Genomic DNA, 27,955 nt, shown 5'->3' on the forward strand with positions numbered 1-27,955 from the left:
AACAACATTTTCTTAAAAACAAAATAAAAATAAAAATAAAAATAAAACGAAAAGAAACGAAAGAGAACGGAAATCCGTTTGCGTAACCACTACCACCGATTTCATTCATTCTTTCTTACATACTAATAATTTGGCCACTCTCTCTCTTTCTCTCTCTTCCCACTCTCACACCACCTCCACACCTCTCCTAACCCATTCTTTTTCTTTTCCCTTCCATATTAATATTCTTCATCTACATCTTTCATCTTCCTTCTTCGGTTCCTGTTCTCAGATCTTTCTTTACTCTAAATATTAAAAAAAATTTTTTTTTTCCCCTTTTTTTCGTATAGCATTTTCATTGGTTTGTAGGTGGTTTTTTTTTGTATTTTTTATTTTTTTTGATGGAAGATCCTAGATGATCCGTTTCTCTTTTTTCTTATCTTACTGAGCTTTGTATTTGTCGAGGTATTTTTCATTTTTTCATTGGGTATATATATATATATATATATTTTTTTTTTTTTTTGGGGGTTTGGTAAATTTTTGGTTTTTCTACTAAGCTTGTATTTTTGGTTTCTGGGGTTTGATTTAGAGTTGGCATGGGATTGCAGGATCTGGGTCGGTTCTCTTTCTTCTTAGAACTGAATCAGAGAGGATTTGGCTATTTGAGGTAACTTCTTGTTCTTGTTCTTCTTTTTCTGTTTTTTTTTTTGTTTATTTTTGTTAAGGAAAGCAATCTGATTGTGTTTCTAGATAGAAAATGAATCTTGGATGAGGCTTATGGATTGCATTTTTTCTTTGGTTCTCCATATCAAATCTTTTTTTTTTTTTTTTCTTTTGTTTCTTTCCTTTTTCGGAACTTGGTCAAACTGGATGATTATCTTCTTCAGTTGCTTTTCTAATATCAAGATTCTTTCACCTCTGATTTAGAAAGGATTTTGGGTGATTCTTATTCGGATTTGGTTGACGCCCAAGTATGCAATTTCTTTCTTCTTTCAGGTGTATACATTCTATTTCCATATGAATTTTTCACAATTTTTTTCTTCTTCCCTTTCCGTTTGAATTGGGTTCTGTATTGATTCCAAAGGAAAGTTTTAGCTTTTGATCATCAAGTTTCCTTTTGCGTCTATCTTTAATGAATTAAAATGTCATATGCTGTTTACCATATATAGTACTTTGTTCTATTTGGAGTAGGCAGTTCTTTTGATGAATTCTATTGAAGTTAATAAAAGAAAATTGAATGAATTGATTGGCTGCTTTGTCTTTACGTTAAATTATCTAGAACAATGATGATGTATGTTTTTGGGTTTTGGAAAATATTGATTTTTAGTGTCACTTTGGTTATCCTTTTAAGCGATTGATCTTTTGAATTTCTGATTTAAAGGTGATGTAAAAATCATGACTTGTGCTTGCACAGCACAATTTCATCAAAGTTTGTATTGAAGCTTGTGAATGTTTGGATCATAAACATTTTTTTTTTGTTTTATCTTTTTTGTTCTAGGTTTTTTATGTTTATTTTCATGCAAGCATGTGGTATTTTACGTGGATTTATCTGCATGATCTTCGGTGTTTGTATGGTTCCACTTAAACTACCGTTATATTTTTAATTATTGGAGGTAAGACTGTAACGGAAAAATAACGTTGCAGTTGACAGAAACAAAGTGCAGGCATTGTTTTCCATTAGAAGTTCTGAATATGGATATGCAAATATGCATATTAGAATTTGTAACAACTTGCATTTATCATTTACTTTGTTCACTATACTTAAAATGCTAATAAGAAACTAGAATGCTTGTTCTTGCAATAGTTTATGATTATGGTAAACTTTTGTCATATACTTAATCCAACCATTTGTATCTCATAATATTCTTACATTCAGCATTCGTGAATTTCTGTCTTCAATATTTATGAGTTTCTTGACTAGATGCTAGATACCCGTTAAAAGTTTCATTTAAAGTTGTAAAGTTAAAAGTAAAACTTGAGCTTATTTGTGTTCTTCTTGATGGTTCTTGTTTAACAAACTTAATTGATGGTCAAACCATGCTCAATCTGCTCTAATATATAATGTTTTCAGTCTGCTTTTTCCATGTGTTTCACATCTCTTGCTTTGATCTCATATGTATCTCATGTATCTTCTAATTAAATTCATTATAAGCTTCATATGGCATAATTTAGTTTGAATCAATATGCAATTTAACATATTAAAAAGTAACTGGCCTCATGCATTTTATTTTTAAAATGTGGCAAAGCTTTTGAGATTGAGCACTTTGCTTGATTTTCTTGGATGTCTGGTGAATCTGTGATGTTTTCATGGTTTAGGTTTTCAGCGTATGATATTTTTCTTCTTCTTCTTCAGGGGGATTTCTTTTTGTTTATTCACTGAAATCCTTTAACAGCAAGACATTTTGAGGTGGATTAGTTTCTATTTTAGAAAGATGTTGGGAGGTAACAATGGTAATCCTGTGCTTCCTATGTTCCTTGAAGAGAATCGGTTCCCCTATCCGACAAATGCTTCAAATCAGCTGCAGTTGTTTGGAAATGGTGAGTCTATTTCACATTTTCCTGGAAGACGAATTCTAACATCTTATTGCCTTTTCATTCACGTTATTGGTTTATTGGTTCTTCTACCCTCTTCTTTCTTGGATAATCTTTTAATCTTCATTTGGCTGGAGTATAGTGCGGCTTTGTTGATTGATTAAGTTACGGTAGCTTCCATGACTGAAATTGTTTGCCATCTCTTACCTGGAGAGTTAAACTAACTATTTATATGGTGGACTTGTGAAGAAATGCAGTTTGTAAAGTCTCAAACTTGCTACTCTCCTATCCAAATCTCTTTTTCCTTAAATAGTTAGTTTGGTCGGCCTATGCTACTGTAATGTGCTGAAATATACATGTTTGTAAAAACCTATGCTAAACTGTGTTCTTGCTAGTTGTGACTGTTTATTTTACCAAACCAGTTGGTTGTTGTCCCTCGGGGAAGTTTTTTCATTATTAGCTTTTATTTTTAGCATTCTCGTGATATTGTTATGGTTTTGAGACTGCATTTATTGTTCTTCTTCCCTTTTTGCCATTTTATTGGTTAATTCTAGATTTCCATACATTATACTCTTCAAGATAATTAGTTTATTTTCTAAATAGCAGTTGTATATTTGTCTTTTTGTTCCCATGTATCTGTAGTTGTCAAAATGTGTATTGTAATATGTACTTTTTTGTTTTTGGTTAAAAAAAGTGGATCGGTACGATATGATATACTTTTTAACTATAATATGCTATATATATGTATACGGGTTTGATATATATTTATGTGTTTATTTGTCATGTATGGTTAATAGGTGTTCATGGTATCCCGAAAAGTAATTTTCCAAGTCTCTGTGTGATATACATCTTATACATATAAAAGCATAATCATTAAGGTAAACTATGAACATCGTTATTAGATCTTAGGCATCCTAAAACTTCCTAAACAACTAAAAGTTCTTGTTAGATCTTGTTCAGTCATTATTTTCATTTAGTTTCATTTCTAATGGCCCTATCTTCATCCTTTAATATCATGAAAACTTCACTTCCTAATTGTGGCTAAGTCCCCGTTTGGCATAGCTTCTGCTTCTACTTCTCCAGAAGTGCTTCTTGACGAAGCCACTCTTCATTGACTTTGGTTAGAAGTACTTCTGAAGGCTAGAAGCACACTTCCAGAAGCACCTTTTCAGCCTCAAAAGCTGCTTTTGGTTTCCTAAAAGCCCTGCCAAATAGTGCCTAAGAACAAAATTGAGAAGGTATCTAGTTGTAATTATGAAGCATCCATTCTTCTTCATCACATTTATTCATAATTAATTATCTATTCAAGTTCTAGACTTAGATGGCTCTTTCTTGACAGCTGTAAGTCTTAAATGGTTAAAAGCTGAGATGATACCACTCAATTCCCATGGTCTGTCAGCTTATTATAAAGAGGAAACAAAATAATGTGTAATATTATAGAAGAGGACATATCTTGTTCCTATTAATATTGTAGATCAAATTTAACCCTAAAAATTGATGCCAAAAACAATTTTGTCTTACAATTCTTTGTATAAGTTGCAACCAATTGGAAGTTAGTTTTATTGTTATCTCTGGTTTTTACTCTCTCTACACCTTCTCACTGCATTTCCCAATATGAAGTTTGTCCTTGGTTTCTCTGTAGTTGGATTTGTCTCTGAAAATGATTAACTTGCAGTATATGATGCAGTACCAGCTGGATGCAATGTCGATCCGGTAAATTACTTTGGGAATGAGCATATTACTCCTATCCTTCGGCCTAATAAACGGAGTAGGGAAATGGAAGACATCTCAAGGCAGCAGAAGCTTCAGATTTCCTTGAACTATAATGTCTGTCAAGATGAAGCCGATCGCTCAGCCAGCATTCCAAACCCAAATCCTGTATCTACAGGTTTAAGGTTATCATATGATGATGATGAGCGCAACTCATCTGTGACTTCAGCAAGTGGAAGCATGACAGCAGCACCCTCAATCATCTATTCCCTTGGTGATAATATTAGGACAGAGCTTGATCGGCAGAAAGAAGAGTTTGATCAGTATATGAAAATTCAGGTGAGAATACACATCTTTGAGGAAAGAAGAAGGGGAAAAAAAAAAATATCAGTGTGCTGTTACTATTCTATTTATTCTAGGTGCATGGTTCAAATAAGTTTTTGATTGTAGTCACTATTTTCTTGCAAGTTTTTGTTCAAGCTACTAATTGTCATTCTCGAACTTTCTTCATTAGTATCTAAATTATTCTTCTTTCGTCCCCACATTCCAAACAGATTTTATCAAATTTCAATGTTCTTTGTACCACTAGTATTTTAAATCAGAAAATCGTATAAAATTTTCATTTATAAACTGTCATTTCTAGGATTTTATAGACCTTAGAGGATTAGAAGTATTATATTTTGACGCTCTTATATCTGTATGTTATACTATGACACTGAACAGCAGTAGTTTAGGTTTCAAAATGAAAATGAGTTTGTTTGAAGTTCAAATCCGCTGTTTCTGCATTTAAAAACTTGTTTTTTCTTCAAACAGGAGGAACACTTGGCAAAGGGAGTCAGGGACATGAAGCAGAGACATATTGCATCTTTCCTCGCTGCTATAGAGAAAGGTGTCAGCAAGAAACTACGTGATAAAGACATAGAACTAGAGAATATGAGCAGAAAGAACAGAGAACTAGTTGAGAGAATAAAACAGATGGCTATGGAAGCCCAGAATTGGCACTATAGAGCAAAGTATAATGAGTCGGTTGTTAATGTCCTCAAGACCAACCTCCAACAGGCAATTTCACAGGGTGCTGATCAAGGAAAGGAAGGCTTTGGGGACAGTGAAGTTGATGACGCAGCCTCATACATCGATCCTAATAACTTGCTCAGCATTCCAGGTGGAGCACTGAAATCTTTTCCTAAGAATTATGCAGGCTCAAAGGAACACAATATGAACTGCAGAGCGTGCAAGAAAAGGGAGGTCTCCATCTTGTTGATGCCTTGTCGGCACCTGTGTTTATGTAAGGAGTGTGAAGGATTAACCAGTGTTTGCCCTGTATGTCAGTTGATGAAAACTGCTAGTGTCCAAGTGTATCTGTCCTAAATTATGAAGAAAAAATAACTTAAAAAATGAAAAAAAAAAATCATTTGGTCTGTTATTATCATTCACTTAAAATTAAAAGATTGTAAGCAGAGTGTATATACTGTTGTCTGTCTACAACAGAGTTTGTTTGTTTCGTTCGGAAAGTGTTGTGTATGAGCTCTGTACCTTTGCTCTCCAAACCAACCTACAAACTCAAGATGGCCAAGTAGTACATGCGCTGTGTAATTTCTTCTTTTGTTTGCTAAAGGATGTTATCTTTAATAAAAGGAAAAGGATACTACAGGAAAGTCATCAATGAGTAGGTATGCAAAATGGAACTAATTCAACTATATTATTAGTTTGAACTTTTCTTCCAATTGTGAACCACGAAACATACTTGCCTCTTCATCCAGCAAGTCAAATAATTCATAGAAAAGAATACAGAAGAACACTTTTCCTTTAGAAAATTTAATTCTCATAAAAGAGAGTAGTTACAAGGTTGAAATGGCCCCCAAAAAAACCTTTATCACTGATGGATGTAGGTCAAGTGGCAAGCATGATGGTATTATACAAGTATATAAATCATTGATGAGGTTACAGTAACTAAAAGTTGATGAATGCTGAGGTTCGTAAAAAAGAACACAATTCTGAACCAATATAGTTTGTCCAGTCTAGATTCTTCTTCTATTATCTATACGTGTTTTCTTGGATGCAGGCCCATCTTGTAGCTGCTGGCCACTGGATTGAATCTAAAACAAAAACGACATTGTTTACACAGTAAACACTGTAACTATAAGAGCCATACATAAAGAAGTCACGCAGATGAGGTCTATCACCTTATCAAGCTTCTCTCTTACAAACCGGACAGTCTGATTCATTGATTGGGAAGGAAAATACTCCTACAAACAAATTACAAGAGAATCACAACTGAGTAATAGGCATCTCTAAGACAAGAAAGTTTCATTGATTTCCATGAGATAGTTAAGTTTGAACCTGAAGATTCTCTTATACAGAAACATTGATGCACCCAAAATAAAGTTTACAAAATCTATACCATCTAGTAAATTACAATGTTTTCGTAAAACAAAATCTGGTAATACAGTTTTTCCATTGTTTCCAAAATAGTCACTGCTTTATGTCAGTATTGCATAAATCCTGACATGCATAAAGAGCCTAATTAAGTACGAGTTCCGGTTTTCTTACAGGCAAAGCACAGCTAAGTTCTCTTCATGTTCGGCCTACCATCAATCAGCATTTCAATTAAACCATTAATTAGCCATACTTCCACTACTCTCACAACTTCACTGCCCACTTCACTATCATAAAAGATTGGTGATTATCTTAATAGTTATTTCCCTCTCTTGGCAAAATTTTTAAGGGTTACCAGCTAATATTGAGTTGGAGATAAACAAAATTAGCACAAGATATTAACGTTTAAGAACAGTAACAGAACCTTGTCAGATGAAACCCTTGTGATTGGAGTATTATTAACCCGAGAAGGAACTTCTAGTCCTGCACTGACCCTACAGAAAGTAAAGAATAATCCATCACACAACTAATAGAACAGAAAAAAACTTTAAATGGCTTTACTTGTAAGAGTTGTCATGGAAAATTAGAAACGCTTAATGCCTTTGTTCTGAGTTTATTGGTTGGGGTTGACGACTTGAAGGAGCACCCGAATTCCTAGCCGTAGACCCTTTTGATCTTCCAGCTGATATCAGAAATATTACATTTTACAATTCAGCAGACATTTATTTCCACACCATTAAGTAACCTCAAATTTAAAAAAGAAATATACTACATTTTTCTATTGTTGCTTGAAGAGAAACTTACGGTTTAATCTTGCTAATACTTCGTTTCTCCTGCATTCAAGCTTTTCTTTGGTGTCATTGAGGGTCTCAAAATTAGGGGCGTACGAAATCTTCAATCGGTTGCCTAGAAAAACATACTCGTCCAATTTTCTCTTTGCAAATCTTTTTTTTTTTTTTTTTTTTAAAAAGAAAAGAAAAGAAATATATCCGTTCAAAACATTTTTCTTGTAAACCAAACATCAAACACATAGGGCTCGCCAGAACATAACGTGAGTGAGTCACACCTGGAATTGCTGACCAAACGAAACTTGATCCAGTAAACATCAGTGAATTCCTCACAGTCTTCTGCATCCATCGGTTTACACCTAAAGATTCAATCCCACTGAGCACAGCAATAATTTAAAAAAAAAAAGAAAAAAAAAAGAAAAAATCAAAAAGTTGAAGTTTACTCTTCAACGTCTCCATAGGATGAGAACAGTTTCAGCAACTCATCGCCGCAACCCAAGGCTGGAATATTCCTCACAATTAAATATCTGCCGCAAAAATTAAAAATAATAATAAAGAAAAGAGATTGCTTATGATTATGATCAATTGGATTGCTTTCGAATAGAGAGATATTGGGGATATTATATTATCGTCCATTGTTGGCGAATGGAAAAGAGACAGACCTGGATTCATCGCAGACTGTGTAAACTCGAACCGCCGGAGGCTCGTCTTTGTATCGTCGCATTGTCTTCAACAACCAAGCGTATGACGTTTCTCAGAGTTGCCGCTGCATGTACAAAGAAGCCCGAAACGTTTTCTTCAAATGTAATTCTTATTTTCTTCTTTTTATTTTTTTTGGCAACGAACTTCCGATAATGATTCTAAAAATTACACAGAAATATTTTTAAAAAATTCCTCTGCAAAATCTAAATTACAATATATAACACGGAAATTACCAAAAACCTCTTTTTTTTTTAATTTTTTTAATTTTTTTTAATTTTTTAAAAAATTCCTCTGTAAAATCTAAAATACAATATATAACAAGGAAATTACCAAAAACCTCTTTTTTTTTTTTGTTTTTTTTAGCAATATAATAGAAATAGGGAAATTTCATATATACCTTTCATTAACACCTGAAGATTAAAAAATCATCACTTACCCCTGTGAGATTTGGATAATTATTATTTGATACTTTTAGAGTTGATTTTTACAAAATTTATTTATCAAAATCTTTTTTATGCTATGTGTCAAAATAAATATTGCATTATCTTCTATCATTTATTTTATAATAATGTATATTAACATAATATCATATACTATAAATTTCATTTATACAAGAATAAACAATCTAATTACAAAGATAAATAAATTACATTTTTTTTTGAAAAGCAAAATAAATTTCATTCTTAAAAATATATTATAATATAAAAAGATAATAATAAATTTTGATATTTATTTTAAAATAAAGAAGTAAAATAGTGTTTTCATAAATTAATTTGTTCAAAAATTAATTCCAAAATTGGTAAATAATTATTTTTTCAAATTTTAAAGGGTAAATGATGATTTTTTAAATTTCGATAGTGATAAAAAAAATTTATCAAATATCGAAAGCGTAGATGAAATTTTCTCTAAAAATATTGCCGTCGGTTTACACTTCACAATTTGCACTTATGATTTACTTTGAAAAAAATGAAAATAAAAGAGAAATATTAATAAAATTAAAAATTAAAAATTTCCAAATATTGGCAGTCCCAAAAACATCACAGATATACTTTGAATCTAACCTCTTGAAATTTTGTGAAATCATAAATTTTTTCTTTTTTTTTTTTAAAATGAATTAGTGAAAATAGACTAGTTTTTATTTTTTTATTTTTTATTTATTTTCGATAATAAAAAATATACTAGTTAGATCAAGTGCTAAGTCTCGTGGGTTAATCATATCGAGATTGAAAACTATGATAATTTTGCTTCAAAATGTAGCAAGTACATATATATAATCAGCTTTTAAATCATATTAATAAAAAAAAAATAATTGATCTTAATCAGATTTACAATTATGAAGGCTAGTCTAGCTATATAAGAAAAAAGTTTTGAGCTGGTCTTCTCTTGAAATCATAGCACATTTTCACCACCTGCTAGCTTTTTAATCTCCTCTATTCCTTTGGATCTGCAGCCCAATTGCATGCAAAATAGAAGCAAAAGTTATAACAAAATATTATGAATCATAGGGAAAGAAATAATAACATACAGAAATTATGATTCATATCTTAATGTCGATCCACAGCCAAAAAAGAAAATAACATAAATCCAAAACATTTAAAAGCTCTCATATTTTATAATGTCAGAACCATAAGAACATAACAATCTCCTTTTCCATAATATTTTAACTTTGTTCTTCTACTATTCTGCATGGTGCTAGAGATAAGTTTCTCACAATCAATACTTTTAAAATAAAATAAATAAAGAAAAAATAACTAAATAAAAAAAATTTGCCATCAATCTGTTTAAGTGTATTACATACATTATGCAGAAGTTAGTATTGCAGCCAAACTGGTCTACATCATTTTCTTTCACAAGGCAGACAATATCAAATTGTCACGTTGGCATCCTATAAGGAATTTGGTTTAGCAATTTCAACCACGCTTTGCACTTTCCTCTAACGCCACAAGGAATTCACATCAGGGAGATATCATTGAAAAACCAAGCCGTTTTTTGCTTTCATTACTACAAAGCATATATTCAAACTCTGTGTTACAGAGTATCAAGTTAATCATTTTCAGGATAATTTGCAAGTATAATCCATAAGCATGAAACATAGCAACTAGATGCAAACATTAATCATATATATAACGAAGAAGCTTCAAAAAAATTGAATTTGTACAATAAGTCATTTGGTTTTTCAAAGTGTACAAAACCCAAAAAAAAAATAAAAGAAATTGCAGTTCCTCGAATAAAAGGTAGCCAATTAAACAATGACAAACCAGAGCATGTCAATTATTAGTAAAAGATTATAATACTTATATGATAAGTGAGTTTCAGTTTACTTATTTAATCTTTTATAACTTGATTATTTGTAGAAAACTCAAGCATTTATGTTATTTTGATATGTTTTTGTATACTTGTATAGGTGAACTATAAAGTGAAATTAAGGGTAATTTTTATGGTTTTTAAAGCTTTAAGAATCACTTTGGAGAGGAAGAAAGCTCATTATACCTAAACAAGTCAAAGATGCCACCCATTGTTCAAGATTCTCAAAATTTTGACTTTCCATGCCTTAACTTCTAATTTTGATTTTGATTTACTTTGGTTAAAATGAAGCTTTAATAAAAGCATGCAAGGCATGTGCCTTTAATGTAGTGATTTGCATGTGCAAATCATGTGACTTCATTTAAAATAGGCATGTGAGAGTCAAGTGCATATCCAGGACCTTTTGATCTTGATTCAAGGGTTGGATTTTAATAAAAAAAAAAAAAAAGGATAGGGTTTTGGAGATCATTTTGGAAGAGGCTTTATTTTTGAAGAGGCTTGGTAAAGGAGGAGGGGAAGAAAAGGAGACAAAAACACCAAGGAAGATTGTAGAGAAAGAAGAAGAGGAGCTAGAGAGAGAAAGCTTAGATTGAAGAGGATTGAAATCTTTCAAGTGATTGGAGCATCAAGATTCTTCAACTAAATTAGTTTTTTTTTTTTTTCTTTCTCTTCCATCTTTTATTTCTCTACTTTTTATTGGGTTTATTGTTAATTATTGAATATTATGTCTTCCTTTATGGATTTTTTTTTTTTTTTTGGTTATGGTATTTACTATGAACATGTGTAGCTAAATTTCTATCTAGGATTTTGATGGAACCTCTACTTGGGTGATATTTAATTAATGGGTTGATTTTAATTTTGTTTTTTTATCTAATTTTCTTGTGTTAATCTTATATTTGTTGTTCAATATACTCTTGCATTTGGGAATTTGCTTGGGTATTGGGTAAATTTACTATTTTAAATTTGGAAAAATTAAAATTGGTAAATTTGTCACTAGATTAACACAACCTAGATCCTAATTAATATTGGAAAATTTAATTGGGAATTGGATAGCCATAAAAGAGAGGGTTTAAGGCATGAGGAATTAAGAATTTTAGGAAGGAATTTTTAATTTTCATTAAGGACTCATAGATTTTAATTTCACTTTGCAAAAAGGGTTAGATTAAATTAGAATTTCTCTAGGCTAGAAATTGGGTAAAATTTGGTGTTTTGTTAACATAATTAATCAAATATAGGAAAGGTAGAAGGTACATCAAAATCCTAAGTTTCTAGTTCATTGTAATTCCACTTTAAGCTGTTGAATTGTGTGTTTGTGACTTAATTTCTTTTCTTTTGTCATACTTGACTTTAGTTTACAATTTCGTTGTTTAATATCTTACTTTGCTTTTAATTTCAATTTTCTCATTTTAATTGTGTGTCTAGATAAAAATAATTAGTCAAAATGATGGTAATTAGATGATATTAAAACCAATCCTCGTGGGAATGAAACTTTCTCATCACTTTATTACTTAATACGACCTGTATACTTACAATAATTGTCCCATCAAGTTTTTGGTGCTGTTGCCGGGGATTGAATGTTTTGATATTTTACTAATTGAAATTATATTAATTGTTCTTAATTTAGGCTTTTTAGTAGTTTTACTTAAATTTGGTTATTTTTGCTTTTGTTTGTGTAATGTATGTGAAGTGCTTGAGATGTTGAGCTTTTACCTCTTAATCCGGAGATTGAACGGGCTTGTTGTGCTAATCAGAAGCTAAGAAAGGAACAAAGGAGTGCTATGGCGAACAACAATGAAAATCCACCTCGACAAAAGGCCATTTAGGATTATTTTCAGCCAATGCCCAAGAGCATTATTCTGGTATAAGGTGTCGACCAATCAATGCGAACAATTTTCAATAGAAGCAGGCCTTAGTCAACATGGTTTGACAAAACCAATTCGGTGGTGAGGCAAGTGAAGACCCCAATATTCACTTGACGATGTTCTTACAAGTAGTGGATACCATCAAGTTCAATGGAATTGATGGGGATGCTACTCGGTTACGCTTGTTTCCTTTTTTACTAAAAGGAAAGGCTTTAGCTTGGTTTCATGCTTTGCAATCCAAGAGTATTTCTACTTGGGAGGAACATGTGGATAGATTCTTGACGAAGTTTCTCCCTCCATCAAAATCCTCAAAATTGAGAAGTGAAATTGGTCAATTGGACTTTGAACCGATGAATGAAGCATGGAAAAGGTTTAAGGAGCTTCTAAGAAAGTGTCCTTAACATGGATATGATGAGTGAGTCCTCATTGATATGTTTTACAAAGGTTTCAACAGTCATACCAAGACCATAGTGGATAGCACTGCTTGTGGATCATTGATGGCAAAAACGGTAGATGAAGCGTATGCGTTGCTTGAGAAGATGGCATTTAGTTCATTTAGTTGGCCTATTGAGAGGCAAATAGGAAGGAGACCTACCGGTGTACATGTAGTTGATGTGCTCATTAATGACGGCGAAGGCTGATGCTATTTCACATCAATTGGCTTCATTTAGTTCAAATGTTTCTTCATCTAGTTCAAGTATGGAGCCAACATCTAGTATGTCTTTTCCGATGGCTCAGCAATTACAAGAACAATGCTCTTTTGTAAAACAAAATTGAAGTTACAATTTTAGGCCTAACAACAATCTTCCCAACTATTACCATCCGGGATTGAGAAATCATCAAAACTTTTCATATGCAAATCCAAGAAATGCATTAAATCCACCATCGGGTTTCCAAAAGCCTAAGCAACAGAAACCATCCATTGAGGATTTGATCACTTCGATGAACTCATTTGTTATGGAGACTAGAGGAAGGCTTAACAAGGATGAAGATAGGTTTGATCCCATTGAGCTCATTGTGCCAATATGAGAGCTACTATGAAGTCACTTGAACATCAAATTGGATAATTGGCCAATGAAATAAAAGGGAAGTCCATGGGTAAATTTCCAAGTGATACGAAAGCAAATCCAAGAGAATGCAAGGCCATTACACTTAGAAATGGGAAAGTATATCAAGGACCTACACCTTCTAGTGATGACCATCAAAAGAAGGTGGTTGAAAAAGAGTTATCTAAGGTTGAGGAAGCTAAGGATGATCAAGCAAAGGAAGGTGATGAGGAGCTCTCTTTCAACGGTGATTTGAAGAAGAAAGAGTCTATAAAGGTATGTCCGGGTTCCATAACTTTTATGGATAACCCTCCTCTTTTGCTAACACCATTACCTTACCCTCAACGTTTTCAAAAGAAGAACCTAGACTCTCAATATGCCAATTTTTTTAAATTTTCCAATGTACTTCCCTTTTATTTCATTGGCCAATTGCCCAATTTAATGTTCAAGTGACTTCATAGTAGCTCTTATATTGGCACAATGAGTCTCAATGGAATCAAGCCTGTCCTCGTCCTTCTTTCTCTAGTCTCCATAACAAATGAGTTCATCGAAGTAATCAAATCCTCAATGGATGGTTTCTCAACCTTAGGCTTTTGGAAACTCGGTAGTGGATTTAATGCATTCCTTGGATTTGCATATGAGAAGTTTTGATAATTTCTCAACCCCAAATAGTAATAGTTGGGAAGATTGTTGTTAGGCCTAAAATTGTAACTTCAATTTTGTTCCACAAATTAGCATTGTTCTTGTAATTGCTTACCCATCAGAAAAGACATGCTAGATGTTGGCTCCATACTTGAACTAGATAAAGAAACATTTGAACCAAGTGAAGCCAATTGATGTGAAATAGCATCAACCTTCACCATCAAATTAGTTAGCTCATCAACTGCATGTACACCGGTAGGTCTCCTTCCCATTTGCCTCTCAATAGGCCAACTACATGAACTAGATGCCATCTTCTCAAGCAATGGATATGCTTCATCCACAATCTTTTCCATCAATGATCCACAAGTAATGCTATCCACAATGATCTTGGTATGACCATTAAGACCATTGTAAAACATAGGGATATTGGCAGTCAAGCACCTCGAACTTTATCAAGGTTGATACATTATACCCTAAACTTTTTTTCCTAGCATTTTGTACCCCAAACTTCCTTTTTGCTTGCACTGTTGGTTCGTCTGTTAAAAATGCATAACGGAATGATCAGGTGCCTTGCACGTGCTCATCAAACGAGGGTAAATCATGCAATTTCACTATTCTCAATTTAGAAATTAAAGTTCCATTCGAGTTTGGGATTGTTTAATGTTACTAAGAGTGGTGGTTTGGAAGAAGAAGGAGAAGGAAAAAAAAAAAAAAAAGAGAAGGGGATTTTGGGTTTGAAAGAGGACAGGGGAGTAAAAAAGATGAGGAATGGAAGAGAACAGACATGGATGAAGGAGAAAAAGAAGAAAAGAAGAAGAAGAAGAAGAAGAAGGGATTTTTGGAATGAAGTTCTCTCTCTCTCTCTCTCTCTCCTCTTTCTCTGTCTCTGTCATCTTCTTTTTTTTTAGTGTACTCTCTCTTTCACTGTAACTCTCTCGTCTTTCCCTTTTCTTTGTATCTGTCCTCTTTTTTTTTTTTTTTTGGTGTATTCTCTCTTTTTCTGTAACTCTCTTTGTCTTTATCTCTCTCTCCTTTTTCTTTATCCCTGTTCTTTTTTTTTTTTGGGTGTACTCTGTCTTCTCTCTCTCTGTCTCTGTCCTCCTTTTTTGTGTATTCTCTCTTTCTTTGTAACTCTCTCTATTTGTCTCCTCTCTATCTAACTGATATTTTAAGAAAGCAAAACTCCATTTTAGTAATGGAGAGGCTTCTTTCTATCGATTTTTTCCAAATAACTTCAGATCTATCTATTTTTTCCATCAAACAACATTTCCTACATCTTTTTTTGTTTCTTTTCTTTTCGCTTTTTTCCCCTCAATTTTTTTCTTCCATATTTCCTGAGTTCCAAACAAAGTCTAAAAGTTGTAAAATTACATGATTTACCTTCGTTTGATGAGCACATGCAAAGTACCTGATCATTCCGTTATGCATTTTTAACAGAAAACCAACGGTGCAAGCAAAAAGAAAGTTTGGGGTGCAAAATATCAAGAAAAAAAATTTAGGGTGTAATATGTCAACAAAGTTTCAGGTTGCTTGGCCACCAGTATCCTTAAAATATATCAATGAGGACCTACCCAGCATATCCATGTTAAGGACACTTTCTTAGAAGCTCCTTAAACCTTTCCCATGCTTCATTCAGCAGCTCAAAGTCCAATTGACCAATTTTGCTTCTCAACTTTGAGGACTTTGATGGAAGGAAAAACTTCGTCAAGAATCTATCCACAAGCGCCTCCCAAGTAGAAATGCTCTCGGGTTGCAAAGCATGAAACCAAGTTAAAGCTTGGTTTTGTTGGACCATGTTGATTAAGGCTAACTTCTATTGAAAATTGTTCGTATTGATTAGTTGACGCCTTATCCTCGAATAATGCTCTTGGGCATCGGTCGAAAATAATCCTAAATGGCTCTTTGTCGAAGTGTATTTTCATTGTTGTTCGCCATAGCATTCCTTTGTTCCCTTATTAGCTTCCAATTAGCACGACAAGCCCCGTTCAATCTCCGGATTAAGAGGTAAAAGCTCAACACCTCGAGCACTTCACATACACTACACAAACAAAAGCAAAAATAACCAAAATTAAGTAAAACTAATAAAAAGCCTAAATTAAGAACAATTAATACAATTTCAATATGAGTAAAATATCAAAAATTTATTATACACCATAAATCATCTTAATTTTAACTTCTATGTTCACATTCTAATTTCTAGTCAAATGCCATGAAATATGATATGACATCCATGACATTGAATAATATTTGGAACTTAATTGAGTTACTAGATGGCAGCAAATATATTGGATGTAAATTGGTTTGTAAGACCAAACTTGATTTCCATATTCAAATGGAAAGATATAAAACTAGACTTATTGTCAAAGAGTTTAGCTAAAATAAGGAAATAGACTATAGAGAAACCTTTTCTCTAATATTTACAAAAAATTCTTTCAGAATCATTATGATATTTGTAGCTCACTTTAGTCTAGAGTTATATAAAATGAATGTCAAAACTGCTTTCCGAAATAATGATTTGTATGAGAACATTTATATTATCCAACCAATAGGCTTCCAAGTTGTTGAGAATGAGAGTCTGGTTTGTAAGCTTAAGAGATCTAGTTGTGGATTGAAACAAGCCTTGAAGTGAGGTATTTGAAATTTGATGAAGTTGTCACCAATAATATTTTTAAGAAGAATATTATTGATTGTCAAATATATATGAGGATTAATATGAGTAGTTTTATATTTCTAATATTTTATGTTGATGATATACTACTTGCATCCAATGATTTTGATCTATTGACTGAGACTAAGCATATGTTTTTTAGTTATTATGATATGAAAGATCTTGAAGAAGCCTCATTTGTTTTTGGCATAAAAATTATTCGAGATACGACTAATTGTGTATTATTGTCTCAGAGAGCCTATATTGACAGAATTCTAAAAAGATTTGGTATTTACACTTGTTTTCCTATTAATACACCAAAGGTAAAAGATGATAAACTCTCCAAAAGTTACTGTTTCAGGAAAAGGAGTAAAGTAAATATAATGAAAAAGAAGCCACACTCTTCTATAGTTAGCAATTTGATATATGCTTAAGTTTGCAAATGCCCTGATATTACTTATGCAATTGGTGCACTTGGTAGATACTTAAGCAATCCCGATCTCATGCACTAAAAAGCGGTCAAAAAGGTCTTTAGCTGTCTTTAAGGTATAAAAGACTATAGACATATTGGTGCACAAACTCACTTAACGTAGTTGCAAATGTTGATGCTGATTATGGTGGTTGTGTCGATGTTAAATGTTCATTACCAGGTATATGTTCGTTATGGCAGGAGAAGATGTGTCTATGTCAAACAATCAATTACAGTATCCTCAACAATGGACGCACAGTATATGACATGTTTTGAGGTAACCGATCATATGGTTTGGCTGCAGAATTTTGTGAATGATTTGGGAGTTTACTCCATTGAAAGCCCTATAAGGTTGTACTGTGATAATTCCATAGCTGTATATTCCTCCAATATTTTGAAATATACATTCAGAGCTAAATATATTGATATAAAATTCTATAGAGTAAAAAAGAAGTTGTAAAGGGCCTCATTTCTATTGAGTCCCTCATTTCTATTGAGTCTTGACTTACTTATTGGCAGATCCACTAATTAAAGGTTTACTTCCAGATTTCTTTGAGAAATATGTATCTCACATGGGGGTGTTGGCTGCAGAGGGTTAGTACATTATTTATTATTCTTTATGTGCAAACCTACTTAAGACATTTTCTCTTTATATATGTGTATTTTAGATCCCCTAGTATTATAACTATGAATCTCTATGACCTAAATTATGCACATTCTTGTATCATGTTGGTATTAACTGTGCTTAAGTGAAATGGTCTTATGTTTTGAGAAATTTTGTATTAAATGTGTTTTTATTTATGTTATGATTATACACTTCAAAGGAGAAAATATTAGAATTTCGTTTTTTTTATGTGCACACTATTCATAATCATGTAACTTGCTTAATTACTCCATGTTTAATAATAAGATTGGATATTTTGTTTACTGACATTTACATTGAGGTCTTTTTTTTGAACTCATCATCTTATAATGTTTTAGTTAGCCCATTGTTAATATTTATGAATTTGTTACATGCTTGTGACATGTGTCAAGTGCCTGCTCACATTATGTCGTGTGTGGACATGTGCTAAATATATATCTATATACATGCTAGAAAACTATATAAAGGGTGGTTCATCAGTTTTCGGGCCTAAGTGATATATGTGCTTACATGCTTATGGTTCGATGAGCTATTTGAAAAAATTTGATGGTAAAGAGCAGAGTTCAATTTATTTAGAAATTCCAGTTATTAAAATACAAGTTGGCTTCTTTATTTGTTGCTGTTTTAGGTATGTAATTGATTTATTTAAATTTCTAAAATATAATATATGCTATAGAACTGGTATGTTAATCTTAGAAAAACATAAATGATTATTAAATCATCAAGCAAAAGTTTATTGACTTTGTTGGATTAATAGCATGCAATTTTTCATCATGAAGAAACAGTAACTGGGAGCTTTGTAAAATAGGTCAGGGTTTCTACTATTATTCGTCCATCTTATATTTGTTTGTTTTATCTATGGTACTCCTGAGTCCTGACTTTTAAGTAAAACTATGACTACGAGGCACGAGGTCTTCACCATAGTCTGCTATTCCTAGGTTCGAGTCGGTAAGCAGTCATATACTTAATTAAAAAAACATCAAACTTTTAACTTAATTGCTTGAAGAGAATAAAATAAAATAAAATTTTACTTTAATGAGAATTAAAAAAATAAATAAAACGCTCCAAATTTAAATAAAAGTCATATTTATAATACCTCCATCTGTTTGTTTCATAATTAAACATTTGAAACTTGAAAAAACAAAAAAATGCAAGTGCCATGGAATTTAGAAGTATTAATTTTTTTTTTTAACTTTTTATTTAAATAGCTAATATTTTTGAGCAATTAAATGTATGCTACATTTTTCTTCGGACAAAGAAAAAGCAATTTCCAAACATTATAAGTAACACCATATAAACCTTGATAAAGAAATTCTATCTTTTCAAATCAAACTTGGAGTACACCCAAAATAAATAAATAAATAAATAAATAAACCTTGGAGAAAAAATCTACTGTTTTGAGGTCTGGTTGACTGGCTCATAGTAGAATTTAGATAGATAGTTAATACAAAATTTAATTTTTTGTAAAATTACTTCAAATCACTCGAATGACTCATTCAGAATGTAACAACGAATACAAAACTCGAATGTAAAATAAACCTCTTCGAGAGGTGGGAAAAACAGAAAAGTAATATAAATCATATAGAGTTATTAAAGTGCGATAAACTAATCATAAGCAAATGTCCACTTCTTTTTCAAAGAATGACTATAATGATTTGATTTGATAGAAAGCGCATAGCTAAAACAGTGAGATTGGACAAACAGGAACCACAAAAAGACTCCATTACACCGAATTTCAGCCCTAAGAACCAAGCATTGTAATTCAACCATGCAGATTTACCAGAAGTGTAGTCCGCATTACAAGCTCACAGAAGCTATTGAAGCTCATTTAAGACCTTTGGCCAACAACTAAATTTATTGCTACATAATAATAATAAACCATCATCGGAAAATTTTAAGTTACTTTTATTATTATTATTACTATTATTGGTGAAAAGAAAAATTTTAAGTTATGCAACAATGAAACATCTTGCACTTGTCTGCTCCTAGGAGATAAGAGTTTCAAACACCTTGCAACAAAACAGTTGTATCTAAGATTGTCTCCGGCACGAGTTTCGTATAAGCAGTATAAGAATAGGACTTGTGAAGAACAAAAACTTCATTTATCATGCAGTAAAACACATTCCACATCACATTGTTTAGTGAGAACATACAAATTTATTTTAGTAACATCAGACATAAAACATTTTTTGCAATTCGCTTTAGATTGATATCTAGCAGATAATAACAAAATGTTAATGTGATTGCAACTAGTAAAGAAAATCCATGAAGGTGCATAAAGTTGCAACTACATGAGAAAAATTTTGTGCTCTCCTCCTGAAATCAATGCACATCCTTAGTACCTGTGAGCTAACTTCTCCTTCTCTAGGTAATGCTGGACATACCTGCAGTAAGTTACAACCAAAATGAAATCAAGGTCAAACAAAAATGCAATATCTAATCCCAAAAAAATATAAGATAATCTATAATTCAGTCTATAAGGTTGATAAAATATATAAAAAACAAAAGCAAAGCATTTCAAAACCAGAAAATAAGTGAAAATGTTATCTACTATAAGAAGGAGATCTTAACAACCTGCATTTCCATTACTTCGTTATTTTTCTCTTCTATTATAAGAACAAAAGAAGTATTGCTATCACACGGGCCCACCATATCAAATCACATTATCCGTGATTTAGAACAAGTAAAATCTACCAACAACATAAAATATGTCGAAGCTACACACAATACAACACGCATTTTCCACTTTCCGGTAACAAGGGCTTTTTGTGCAAATCAAAAAAATAATGTGCAGTTACATAACAGACACTAGCAATTGTTTCTTTGGCATCCTAACGAGAATTTTTACCTCTTTGAGCAGTTTCCATTAAGTTCACAAGAAATTCATATAATGGAGTTCTCAACCAAATTAGGTGCTTTATATTATTCGATTATCAAAGTTTTGACACAGAGCATCAACTTTATCATGTTTAGGATAACTGTACATATAATTCAGAGCTAAAACGAGAAACAAAACCGGAAACACCCCTTTCCGCACAGAACAAACAAAGACAAATACGAATAACAACAGCAACAACAGCAAGCCATTCAGATAAAGAAATGGTAAAATACATCCAAACATAAAGACGGCAATGAGTAACCATTTAGAGACGAAGATCTCCCCACCACTCCTCTAAATCACAAAAAACAAAAACACCCAAATTTCATCGGCTAAGAAAAATCTAGCATTGCCATCAGAATTCTAAAACAACAAGAATATGGGGAAAAAAAAAAGAATAAATAAATAAATAAAATCCATAACAAATATCTCCATGTTAAATGATAAAAAAATACGCCTTTTACTTCATTGAGGCTAAATTATAAATTTCAGATATGGGCTTCAAGCCAAGAGCAAATTAGAAGTAAATATTCCCAAAACCCCAATCTCCCTCTTTAAATAATCAGTTTTCCCACAAACCCTAATTTCTAAAATCAACAAAAAACCGAAGAAATTGATATAAGAAACAGCATAAACAATCTAAAAAACATTAAACCGAAGAATAAGATCAAACCCTAATTCGGATTTAGCAAGAGAGAGACAGAAAATTACGTGTAGGTGCCGACAAGAGGACCGAGAAGAAGAACGGCGCTGTGCCAGTTTTCAGAGACCTTGTGGTGGATCTTACCCGTAAAGTCGTTCCAGAGCCCCGGCATCACCTTCTGCTGAAACGGCGACAGCGCGTATACCACCGCCTTCATCCTCACCGGTTGCTTCCCCATTGTTTTGTTTTCCTCCCTCTTACTTTCTCTCTCTACCGCGATTGCTTTTGGAATCAGATCGATTTGGCCCCCAACAACCCTTTTGTTTGGTCGAAATGCTCCTTTGAGTAATAAAACTCTGGAAACTACTTTTTAAAAAATAAGAAAATAATTTTAAAAAAAAAACAAATAAACCCAAAAAAAAAAAAAAAAACTTTTGTAGCTTTTAGTATCATAACTATATATTTGTCACGGAAGGCTGGAGTTGATAAATTCATGAAAATCTTTTTTTCTTTTTTGAGAAAAAAGTTTAAATCTTATAAATTTATTTTTGGAATAATTTCACACTAGTTTTAAATTCTTGCAATGCATTTTATGGTTATGTTCAATTTAAAATTTAAAATATTTTAAAAATATTTAGAAATATTAGATTTAAATTTTAAAAAAATAATACGAATTAAAATATTTAATTTATATTTTAATAGATTTTATAAAAATTTATTAAAATTTAGTTATAATCAATTAAAATTTTATAGAATTTTTTTAAAATCTCTAAATACTTAAAAAGTCATTAATTTTAAAAAATGATAGATTTTAATATATTTTAAAAATAAAATTATGAAGAAAATTATCAATATGAAATCCAATCTTAATACTAAAATTTTTTTTGAATTCTTATAAATGTTTTATGTAATTTATGGAATTTCATAACAATTCATCAAATTTTTTAAAATGTATAATTCATTTTAAATCCATTAAATTCTAAACTAAATACACTATTCTTTATTTTTAATTAAACATTTTTAAAAAATAAAATAAAATTTTGAAATTTGTCATTTTCCAATATAAAGTATGAAATTGAATTAATTTTTTTAACAATTACAAACCTAAGTAATAAATATTATCAGAAAAAAAAAAAAAGAGAAGTAAGAAATTTTATCGTTTCATTGATAGATTAAAAATAAAGCAATTTGAGTTTTTAATAAGAATATTTAAATATTGAATCTTTGATCCTTTAAAAAAAAAAAAAAAAAAGAAGTATTGGATCTTTGAATAAGTTTATCAGACTCTAATTATTTTCTTTTAATTAAACTGAAACAATATATTTTATTACTTGGGTTATTTTGCTTTTCCACACTTGAATTATGACGTAATTTGTTTATTGTATGATAATATTCGAAACAGCTATTCTCCAGAGTTGAATTCAATTTATAATTATAAAGAAAACTAATTTTTATTTTTTAAGATTTAAGTAGATATTTAAATTGAATAGATTTATCCATATATATTTGATATTAATTTTCCAACTTATAAAATAAGAACATGTTATTTTGTCACATATATTGATAAAGAACTTGTATAACACAGCTGTATATTTTATTACAAACAAACAAGTCTATAAAAACTTTTCGTTTATTTAGAAATTTCAGAAGTCTAAGTTTATCATAAATTTTTTTTATTTAATTATAAATTTCAGAAGTCAAGTTTATTATTTGGCAGTATATATTACCAAAAAAGAAAAAATAATGGGAGGAAGGCTCATTAAAACATGCAAAAGATTGGTCCATGGAGAAATTATTCAAATCCCTTTTCTATAGAAATCTAGAAGTTATAGCCTTTCACTTGTATCCTTAAAGTTATAGACAATAACAGCATTTCCAGTGTTATTTTTCATTTTGAAAATATAATTTTTAAAAATAAGAGCATTATGAAATATTTTAAAAAAGAAAGAATAAGTTTTTTTAGCACATTCCAATAGTATTTTTTATAATTATCCCTTATTTTGCATTTCCACATAACTAATTATGACTTACTTTTTTTTTTTCTTTTTTCTCCTCATCATACATAAAAAAGTAGTATTTAAAAAAAAATGAAATATAAAATTTTAATTATAATTGTGCATAGCATATTGTATGTGTATACTAGTGAATGAGTTTATTAAAAGTTTTATATAGAAAGTACTTTTCAGTTTATAAAACTTATTGAAGTGTTGAAAAAGAGATATAATTCTTTAAAATAGAGGAGCGAAAAAAGACTTTAAAGAGTGTGTGGAAGACGCTCTAGACCTTTAGGTGGCGTTTGGTATGCAGAATAGGTCCGGATCGGACAGGACAGGTTCGGATCGGATGGGATCGGACAGGATAGAATAATATAGTACTGTGTTTGGCATAATTTCGGACTGAATAATAGAATAATTGTCCCATGTTTGATGCAGAATTAGACTAGATTAGACTATTTTATAATTTTAATTTTAATTTTTTTAAAAATAAAAATTTTAAAAATTATATTTATATTTTCATAAAAAAATATTATATTTAATTAAAATTGTAAATTTATATATTTATATTTTTACATACAAATTTTAATTTTTTTTTTAACACCTACAAATTAAATTAATATATAATTTTAGAAATAAATTAAAATAAAATTATAACATTTTACAGATTTAGGTTCCACTTTAGAACCCAAATAAACTACAGCAGAAAATTTTTGTCCATATGAATGACGGTGTATGATTAGCGACTTTGCAACCATGAAAGCTCAAAATATAATTTATTCCTTCTATCTTTTCATCAAGATAAATGAACGTCCACCAAGCAGCCACATTACAAAATTTTCATAATTTGAAATTTGAGATTTTCCTGATACCATAAAACCAGCTACAACAAAACCAAGGATATAAAAACATTGCAGAAAATTTTTACTTCATAATTGCAACTCCCCCAGCAGCCTTTCTCTTCTCTATCATGTCATTTGCTTCTTCTTTGGTAACTCCTTGCTTAACCAAAACAGGTGCCTTCTCAACCAACTCTTTAGCTTCCTTCCGTCCTAGATTGGTAAAGGCCCTTCTTTAATCACCTTGATTTTTGCCGTAGTGTCAAACTTCTCCACCACCAACACACACACACACGCACACGCACACACACCCAAAAAAAAAAAAAAAAAAAAAAGAAAGAAAGAAAAAATTCCTTGCACTCCTTGACGTAGAACATCATCAGCAAGAAGAAAAGCATCCTCAAGTGGTGTTTGCTCATCGGCAGTATCAAGCAGACGGTCATTGGGAATCACTATAAGAGGGTCAATATTTTTCTGCAATTTTTCAATAGCCTCCAATGCCTTAAAAGAAACAGAACCAAGGCATAACAATTGTATTGTCCAAATACTTCACAACAAGAAATACACAAGAAAGGATCAATAGAAAGAACTTCTCTCAATTTGAGTAAATTTCTTGTTTAGTATATATCTAAATACACATCTTTATGTGATTTGAAATAAGGGCCAAAGTGACACCTGCGTATATGGATCTCTTATGTCCTTCAAAGCTACAAGGATAGGTAACTACACCAATAGTCAAATAACCTGCCTCTTTGGAAATCTGAGCAACAACAGGGGCAGCACCAGAACCTGTCCCTCCACCCATACCAGCTGTTATAAATACAAGATAGCATTAGCAATTCCCTCTTTTGATTCTTCTACTACTTGTTCCCTAAAAAGTGGATTCTCACCCTTACTACATACACACAAATACTACAAAAAAGAAAGACTAGTTATACCAAAAACACCAATTCACTTGGCTCCAATTGTAATACCGATGCATACATTAGGCATGGTCAACTACATGAGCATGCACACGCCAAAGGGATTTTTGTCAAGCAGAAGGATAATGCCTCACCTAGTCCACGAGTCAGAAGCTCTCCCATCTGAAGTGGGTTCTCAGCAGCAGAATGTACAAGTGCTTGAGAGTCCGTGTTTATGGCATAGAAATCAACACCCTATTCTCAAAGCAGAGAAACATTACTGTCAATAATCAACTAATTGCAACTTTGCAAGCAAACAAGAAGGCTTCTCCAACATATTGTAAAGTAAAAAGTCCCATATAGCCACTTCATGTAGCAATTATTTAAAAATTAATTCTTCTCTGAAGCAAAATCTAAAACTTCAATCCAAACTCACCAAATTAAGTCAAAAGAAAATAACCCACCGGTAGGAAATTAACTAGAAGACGTAATTTTCTTTTAATATACCAAATGTTTAGCTTTAAATGCATGTGTTTTGAAATATAAGCACGTAGTGGGTTTTCAACAAATTACACCAATTACACACACTATCAGCAAGAAATAGAAGAAATTTCAAGGCATTAACCAGAACCCACAAAATTGAACCGAGAACCCACCTGTAAACCGCTACCAATCATGCGATTGACGGCATTGTTGCCACCTCCACCAACACCGACCACCTTAATTTTAGCGGATTCCATGGGTGCAAAGGAATAGCTTACGACTCCTACAGAGTGGCGTCGAAGACCACCCCTCTTTCTGTTACTCTGAGGAATGCACGTCATGAGAAGACTCGAAGAGGAGCAAGGTGTTTTGCGGTGGTGAAACGAAGTGGGAATTGAAGGCGAGACCAGTGAGAAACAACGAGAGACAGCGAGACCCTCGATGAGTTTGGGACAAAACTGACCCAGGTCAGTTTAATCCTTCGATCGGGGGACTAATTCACTGTAGAGGTCAACTTGTCCTAATCTCTATATGTTGCTACCAAACACCGGACTGGGACACAATCCTGTCCCCCAGTCCGGTGAAACAAACATGCCCTTCGAAATATTAGCAGGGGAAAATCCTAACATAACTGTTGAAATCATACATACAGCAGAAGCTTGATCACGAGTGAATAAAATATACGATAAATTATGTCATTATTCATATAGATTTTACTAACCTTTTTCGATGAATCTTCTAAGCTATTCTAGTTGCAACGGATCTGTGTGTGGGTACACCCAATCACTAGAAACAAGAAGGTTCCAACGTATTATTTTAGTATCTGGAAAATATTCCCTCTGAAGGCTCTTTAGAAAGTAATCTATATATAGACTCCAAACCCTAGCCTCTCAGGGTTTCCAAATTATCTTGGGCCCAACAGATGGGCCACATTTGTCTCTATTAATGGGCTCTGTCACTTTATTAGCTAGCTTGGAGATCCGACGGCCACTATTAATTAAAGATCTTGATCAACAGTTTAGATTGCTTCTGGAGCATAAATTCAACAATCTCCCACTTGCTTAGGAGTAAGTCTAGGACCATGATCTTATCTGGTGCTACTCCATTAAAAGTCCAGATGTGAACTCCAAAATTAATAATGTATATATTAAATGTATTTTTCCTTTGTAAAATATCAATAATTACTTGATAATAATTTCTATGCATCAATTAATTATTTATTCTCTAACTTATCAGTTTCTCTAACGGATCCAATCCACTAGCCAGTGATTTTTAATATCCAAGTACTGAAACATGTCAAGAGGATATTTCATACAAATTCCATGTTGTATATTTCATAAATACTTGATAATCAAATGAACCATAATTTTCAAATTATCAAGATATTGGTCGTTCATTATAGACCTCACTTATTGATAACTCAAAGAAGCATATTCACTTAATTTCCTATTTTCAATATACTTAGGATTAAGAAAAATAACATATCCAATATTGCCTGAGATTTAATTCCTTTTACATAAATTTATCCTTAATTAAATCTCTCATGATCCTCTCAGAATGACTATAAATCATTCCAATATTTTATAATAACCAAGACATATTATTTCATAAAATATTGCAGTGTAAATAAAGTGTCCAACTTTATTTAACAACTGTGAGACAATTCATTAATTATGAGAACCTATGATCATGTCTTCTATGAACTTATCCATATGATCATATAGTACATAATTAATTTGGACCTTATACGTAAAACAAAGTGTGCATAAGAATTTAAAAATTCATATTATTAAATCACCAAACGAGTGTTTTAAGCTTTTTGGTGATTTTCAGGCAATTTTTTAGTGCCGGAATAGTGTACAAATGAAGAAAAATGGTGAACCGGGTCGAAAAACCTATTTACCAGTGAAATGAATTAAAAAAATCCGGCTGGAGGTTGAAGATGGGTCAGAAAACGGGTTAACGGGTCGGACATGCCACGTTTCGTTGCAAGAGAGTGCCATGTGGAGATATGAAACGATGACACATGGCTCACCATGGTGAGACCATGTGTTGCACAGTAGTGAAGCCACGTGTCGGTCATCTGCATCTCCACGTGTCGGCTTTTGAGGGAGCCATGTGTTGGGCTTTGCTAGTGCCACGTGTCGACCTATTACAGGTGACACGTGTCACGTCCAAGCAAGCCACGTGTCATGATAAAGATGATCCATGTGCTGACTTGTGGCAAGTGACACGTGGCAGTCTCACAGGTGGCACGTGAACAGTTATGTATGAACAATAATTTATGGGTATATACAGTATTTTTTGTGGTATATACAGAAACCCTAAAAATCATATTTTTGTGTATTTGCCTTTTGGAAATTGGTTTGAATTAGTTTGTTGGGATAGAAAATAACAACTAATTGATTTATGTTTTTTGTGATTATACAGAAATGGCTAGTGGAGATATGTCTGCTGCACAAGTGCCTTCACAGACTCCTGTTTTTCAAGTGCCTCCACCTGCAAGTCATGCAGAG

General features: G+C 32.0%; 3 protein-coding genes and 1 pseudogene across 10 annotated transcripts; 1 reads left to right on the forward strand and 3 right to left on the reverse strand.

The window, feature by feature from the left end:
- The first annotated feature begins 14 nt into the window (after positions 1-14).
- On the forward strand, positions 15-5,723 carry LOC125418326 (E3 ubiquitin-protein ligase BOI). Of its 4 annotated transcripts, none has more exons than XM_048466508.2 (5): positions 15-444; positions 569-646; positions 2,333-2,517; positions 4,187-4,560; positions 5,035-5,723. In XM_048466508.2, exons 3-5 carry the CDS (start codon positions 2,412-2,414, stop codon positions 5,587-5,589), a joined length of 1,035 nt encoding a protein of 344 aa, XP_048322465.1. In that variant the 5' UTR covers positions 15-444; positions 569-646; positions 2,333-2,411; the 3' UTR covers positions 5,590-5,723. The 4 variants fall into 4 exon arrangements, with proteins under 4 accessions (XP_048322465.1, XP_048322467.1, XP_048322466.1 ...); XM_048466510.2 differs by having other exon boundaries at positions 4,199-4,560; XM_048466509.2 differs by having other exon boundaries at positions 588-646.
- Positions 5,724-6,007: 284 nt separating this feature from the next.
- Positions 6,008-8,258, reverse strand: LOC107428692 (uncharacterized). Of its 5 annotated transcripts, none has more exons than XM_016039261.4 (8): positions 8,048-8,257; positions 7,829-7,912; positions 7,664-7,744; positions 7,402-7,541; positions 7,198-7,279; positions 7,022-7,091; positions 6,405-6,467; positions 6,008-6,317 (listed from the first exon to the last, which is right to left on the reverse strand). In XM_016039261.4, exons 1-8 carry the CDS (start codon positions 8,107-8,109, stop codon positions 6,240-6,242), a joined length of 660 nt encoding a protein of 219 aa, XP_015894747.2. In that variant the 5' UTR covers positions 8,110-8,257; the 3' UTR covers positions 6,008-6,239. The 5 variants fall into 5 exon arrangements, 4 of the variants coding, with proteins under 4 accessions (XP_015894747.2, XP_060669285.1, XP_060669284.1 ...); XM_060813302.1 differs by having other exon boundaries at positions 7,402-7,503; positions 7,829-7,886; positions 8,048-8,205; XM_060813301.1 differs by having other exon boundaries at positions 7,402-7,503; positions 8,048-8,205.
- Positions 8,259-19,780: 11,522 nt separating this feature from the next.
- On the reverse strand, positions 19,781-21,552 carry LOC125420301 (cytochrome b-c1 complex subunit 8). The gene is made up of 2 exons (XM_016039244.3): positions 21,290-21,552; positions 19,781-20,084 (listed from the first exon to the last, which is right to left on the reverse strand). Exons 1-2 carry the CDS (start codon positions 21,457-21,459, stop codon positions 20,036-20,038), a joined length of 219 nt encoding a protein of 72 aa, XP_015894730.1. The 5' UTR covers positions 21,460-21,552; the 3' UTR covers positions 19,781-20,035.
- Positions 21,553-23,896: 2,344 nt separating this feature from the next.
- LOC125418297 (cell division protein FtsZ homolog 1, chloroplastic-like) lies at positions 23,897-25,864 on the reverse strand (annotated as a pseudogene).
- Positions 25,865-27,955: the final 2,091 nt, after the last annotated feature.

The sequence above is a fragment of the Ziziphus jujuba genome, chromosome 12 (genome assembly GCF_031755915.1).
Source record: "Ziziphus jujuba cultivar Dongzao chromosome 12, ASM3175591v1".
Lineage (NCBI taxonomy): Eukaryota > Viridiplantae > Streptophyta > Magnoliopsida > Rosales > Rhamnaceae > Ziziphus > Ziziphus jujuba.

Coding starts and splice junctions, on each gene's coding strand:
- LOC125418326 (XM_048466508.2), top strand. CDS start 2,412: ATGTTGGGAGGTAACAATGGTAATCCTGTGCTTCCTATGTTCCTTGAA. Junction 2,518..4,186: donor GCTGCAGTTGTTTGGAAATG/GTGAGTCTATTT, acceptor ATTAACTTGCAG/TATATGATGCAGTACCAGCT. Junction 4,561..5,034: donor ATCAGTATATGAAAATTCAG/GTGAGAATACAC, acceptor TTCTTCAAACAG/GAGGAACACTTGGCAAAGGG.
- LOC125420301 (XM_016039244.3), bottom strand. CDS start 21,459: ATGGGGAAGCAACCGGTGAGGATGAAGGCGGTGGTATACGCGCTGTCG. Junction 20,085..21,289: donor CCTCTTGTCGGCACCTACAC/GTAATTTTCTGT, acceptor AACTTACTGCAG/GTATGTCCAGCATTACCTAG.
- LOC107428692 (XM_016039261.4), bottom strand. CDS start 8,109: ATGCGACGATACAAAGACGAGCCTCCGGCGGTTCGAGTTTACACAGTC. Junction 7,745..7,828: donor TCCTATGGAGACGTTGAAGA/GTAAACTTCAAC, acceptor TTGAATCTTTAG/GTGTAAACCGATGGATGCAG. Junction 6,468..7,021: donor CAAGGGTTTCATCTGACAAG/GTTCTGTTACTG, acceptor ATTTGTTTGTAG/GAGTATTTTCCTTCCCAATC.